Raw genomic sequence first — 4318 nt, 5'->3', positions numbered from 1 at the left:
TCCATTAATTAGGAAGTCATGAGATGTTTCCTAATCAAAAATGCTAACGGGTAGACCCAATAGCTCCTAGCGGAGTCCGACCTGCACATATCTAAATGCAATCTCACGGTGGAGAGGCATGGAGCATGGGCACCATGGTGCCCCATTCTGGCTTCCTATATATAAATTATCATATATACTTCCGTATGGTAGTATATTAGATATGGGTGTAACTACACCCATGGTATGGAAGCTTTGGTCATTGGCCAAATTCAAAAAAATCATGGCTCGTTATCTAGGACCGGGTTGCTGATCTTGAGCGCCTCGGTTGGCCAAACTGTAGGGCTTGCCTTCTTTTATCTTTGGTTCCTGAGACCACATTAGACTTTCTTCCAATGCCGTTTATATCTATTTAGAATGTGGTTGCCAATTGGCTGGCAAGCCTCAATAATTAGCTGTGCACGCTGCATGGTTTGATAACATCAAATATTGGTGGACCTACAACATTTTTTCCATAGTAACTCAGAAAATGTCATGTCGTCCATCGTAATTGTTGATTCGTAGGTCTCTGGAATGAGGGTAGTGCTAGTTTTTTGTTTTGCAATCATCATTCTACATTGCTAGCGGTCTTATGTCCATCATTAGGAATGCAGCTTCCTTTTGAGATTTGGCTGGCACTTGTTTTTGGGTCTTGTAATATCGGGATGGTAGGCTCTTAGATTTTACCAATTGGCTTGTTTGTTGTTAAACTTCAAAACTCTATTTCTTAATCAATGATAATGTAAAGCTTTTCTCTATTTCAAAAAAAGAGAACAAGCTAGCCATAAAATATGTTACCGCATGTCCATTATCTTTCATTAGGACCATTTCTTGTAGATCTTCTACAATGGTGTCAAACTTTGTGCTATTTCCATCTCCCTTTCAATGGTCAATGAAGTTTTCATTGTTCAATAGATGAGCAATTGATCCTAGTTTCTTCCACCTTAGAGGGGTTCCAGTCATCAGCAACTCTTGGTTTCATGAGAGGGCTCGGAATAACACACTAAGTTATATTATGGAGAGGGTTGGCTAGGATAGAAAAACAAGGATTAGGGCAAGGTTTTCTGTAGTGTTCTCGCAATCCAATTGTACTCTCGGGCTGAAACATTAAATCTCTATGATTATTGAATATCAACCATTGGCATTTATATATTCATATCTAGGTATATATATTGTCGTGGCATTGAAATGGCAGATAATATAAAAAAGTGTTGAGCTGGGACTAAAAGAGCAATGCATATAAGTGTGTAAGATCTAAAATACGATTAGAGTAAGCTTTTCGATTCATTTTACAAACAAATCTTATTAAAATATAGCCAACAAATACCAAACTTCTCAGCTAATGTTCTTGTGTTGTTCTGTCATGAAGTGATGCTATCTTCTAACGAATCAATAATGTATGAAATATTAGGACCAAATAATCAGTGGATGGTACTAAGACAAAATGTACGCTACTCTAGTGTTCTTTTTTCTTCATAATTATACGTAGTATGTTAATACAATGATAGTATATCGAGCGACGAAATAAATATATGAAACAAACACTGTATTAAGACACTTAGATAGAAGGTGAAATACATCATTTCTTATAGAAAAAGATTAGATTATTGACGCGCCAACAACAAACTTTTGCCCTAATGTCTTGAGCATATTATGCATCTTTGGTAGAATGACCTGTTTATGCATGTGACACATGCCTTATTGTGATAACATTCTAAACATGTCCCCAACTTCCGATGCTGAAACGCTACCTCCCGGCCCTCCCGGACAATGCTCTCTTCTCTAGCCCCTTGAAGTACTTTTGTGCATGGCTGAAGACTTGGATTGCAGTCTTTGTGGTGACGAAGTACCTGGATATGTTTTTCCAATCACCGCGGCCATAGACATGCAGCCCACAAAGAAACAACCTGAAACAACAAAGTTCAAGATAATTTGTTAAGTTAATTGTTGATTTAAAGATGAAGAGACGATCTTTTTAACAAAGCAACTTACAACGATTGAAAAATGAAACACTTTTAATAGATAGATGGATCAGTATGCATGTCCTAAACTATACAATTGACTGGTTTGGTTGGAAACCATTTCAACTCCATATGCTTACTTTGTTCATTCTACAGTAATAGATGCATAGTATATATCTATATCCGAAAACCCGTAAGTGAAAAGCATTTGATAACATTGATAACCCCAAAAAACTGCACTTTGCACATAAACATATAACTTAGTTCTTTTTATGGTAAACTGATAGTTGATACGGTTAATTATCTTATCAATTAGAATCAGTACCATGCTGAATTCATCATGGTGTTACTTTGCTGCAACATTATACATTCCTATTATTATTAAGGTCAAACAAAAAATATAAAAGGTCATAAGAAAGAAAATAAATAAATGAATTCATCCATCAATTTCAAACTTTGAGATATTAGTGTTAAGCCGAAATGGAAATTGGACAATTTCCATATAAACTGTGCAATACCATCACAAACTAAAGCCACGAATCTCATATAATAGATCCACACAATATTCTTAATTAGTATATATGTTCATGCAAAATAAGTAATTAAACAAGAGTTACTACTACATGACAAAGAAGAATATAGTAGTTGAAGAACCTGTGTTCCTCCGTGGTCCAAAATCTCCCTGGATGTGGGTCTGCAACTGGTTGATCATTGACAATATTGTTCTCTAACACATCCATCATGTTATTCTCTACCATCGGCAGTTCCTCCTCCATCGGAAATTCCTCCTCCATCTCCATGATCATCATATCCTCCATTGGAGAACCAAACATGGTACTTGCCTCCTCTTGTAAGCCAAAGTTGTACCCATTCACAAGGTCACCCATGGTGAAAACCCCATGTGTACCGGTAGAACTACTCTCCCCCAGCTCCCCAAAGTTACCGTTCACAAGGTCGTGAACGGTGCAAATGTTATTTGTGGTGCCACCAATAATAGTGATCTCCTCCCTCCACTGCATCAAATGCATTTCCATAGCAAGATCGACGTAAAGATCTGTTACCTGTTGCATGGTTTTTGAAGGGAACAATACGTGGAGAGCATCCACGATGTCGTTGTGCTTCTTGTTATTGTCATCATTAACTTCATAGATGATTTTGTTGCTTTCGAGCGTAGCAATGAGTGACCTTGCCTCCACTACCTCAGAGGATATCCACTCCTGGTTTAGTGTTGGATCCATGGGAGTCTAAAGTTGGATACTAGAGAACTGTGAGTATATGAGGCTATGAACTATGAAGATGGGTTAGAGATTGGGGATGGAGAGAGTGGGGAGTAGGGTAGTGTACTTATAGCCTCCAATGTGGCACACCTACTTTCTCTAATTAAGTCGATACATTAATAGTTTATCGGTCCAAGATCTAACTATAAATAAACTAGTGTTTATGACCCTCTGAAGAATAAGCCAAAGCTTTCTTGACCTTGGTATTTTGTCATTTCATTGAGATTTTTCTGTTGGTTTAGTGATCCAAATAATTGCCGCATGCCTCCAAATATGCACATGAAGACTGCTAGGCACAACACTGCTGGCATGTTGATCAATTTCAACCTTGCTAGAGAGAACACACATGTCGTACGTATGAATGCATGACACGACTCCTCATTTTAGAGTGCAAGACTGAAACCATGGTCGCCACCGCCCTCGCACATATATAGCACACAGAATTGCGTCTGGTTTTGTTTGCAGGTGACAATGCATCAATGGAGTTTTATTGTGTACGTATGTGCAAATAATGAATATCTTTCACTGAATAAATATGCTACATATATGATGCGCCACCAGTGAAGGTAAGCATATCTTTTCTCATTAGATTGGCGACCAGGAAACCCATGCGTAGCACTGTCACGGAATTTCATCATACGTGTATATTTAGATTTGTGCCGGTCAACGGTAATTCATGCTAAATCAATTATATATGCCCCATTCAAATGTATGTTAATGAACCACAAATTACAACGCAAAAGCATATCTTTGTTTGCTAACATTACACGTTGACATTAATGATTTTTTTATCTCTATTTCTAGTTCCAAATAATTTATCAGGATTATCTATAAAATATGGCGCACAAAACCTTTCACATAACAGTTGACAAACAAATGGTCGCTTTGAGTGCAACATCTAGCTATCATATGGGACTATGTACGTGCGTATTCATGGACTCATAAGCCAATATGTTGTGTTTTTCTTACATATTTCAGGAAAGACGATTGCTTTTAATATTTCTTTTTCTATGTCGATGATGACCAGCTTCACAAAATATTTTTCCCGCGACGACACGGTAA

The 4318-nt window shown here is 37.5% G+C and overlaps 1 protein-coding gene across 1 annotated transcript; it reads right to left on the bottom strand.

Annotated features, from left to right (window-relative positions):
* Nucleotides 1-1765: 1765 nt before the first annotated feature.
* On the bottom strand, nucleotides 1766-3217 carry LOC127339494 (uncharacterized). The gene is made up of 3 exons (XM_071827267.1): nucleotides 3041-3217; nucleotides 2634-2908; nucleotides 1766-1925 (listed from the first exon to the last, which is right to left on the bottom strand). The coding sequence occupies exons 1-3, from the start codon at nucleotides 3215-3217 to the stop codon at nucleotides 1766-1768; spliced, it is 612 nt and encodes a 203-aa protein (XP_071683368.1).
* Nucleotides 3218-4318: the final 1101 nt, after the last annotated feature.

This window comes from Lolium perenne, chromosome 3 (assembly GCF_019359855.2).
Source record: "Lolium perenne isolate Kyuss_39 chromosome 3, Kyuss_2.0, whole genome shotgun sequence".
NCBI lineage: Eukaryota > Viridiplantae > Streptophyta > Magnoliopsida > Poales > Poaceae > Lolium > Lolium perenne.
The sequence above is the reverse complement of the archived record's forward strand: the minus strand, read 5'-3'. Positions and strand labels throughout refer to the sequence as shown.

Excerpts from the sequence above, each read along its gene's own strand:
- LOC127339494 (XM_071827267.1), bottom strand. The coding sequence starts at position 3,217 with ATGGATCCAACACTAAACCAGGAGTGGATATCCTCTGAGGTAGTGGAG. Across the intron at positions 2,909-3,040 it reads CTTCAAAAACCATGCAACAG|CTGGGGGAGAGTAGTTCTAC; the intron begins GTAACAGATCTT and ends AACTTTGGGGAG. Across the intron at positions 1,926-2,633 it reads TGGACCACGGAGGAACACAG|GTTGTTTCTTTGTGGGCTGC; the intron begins GTTCTTCAACTA and ends TTGTTGTTTCAG.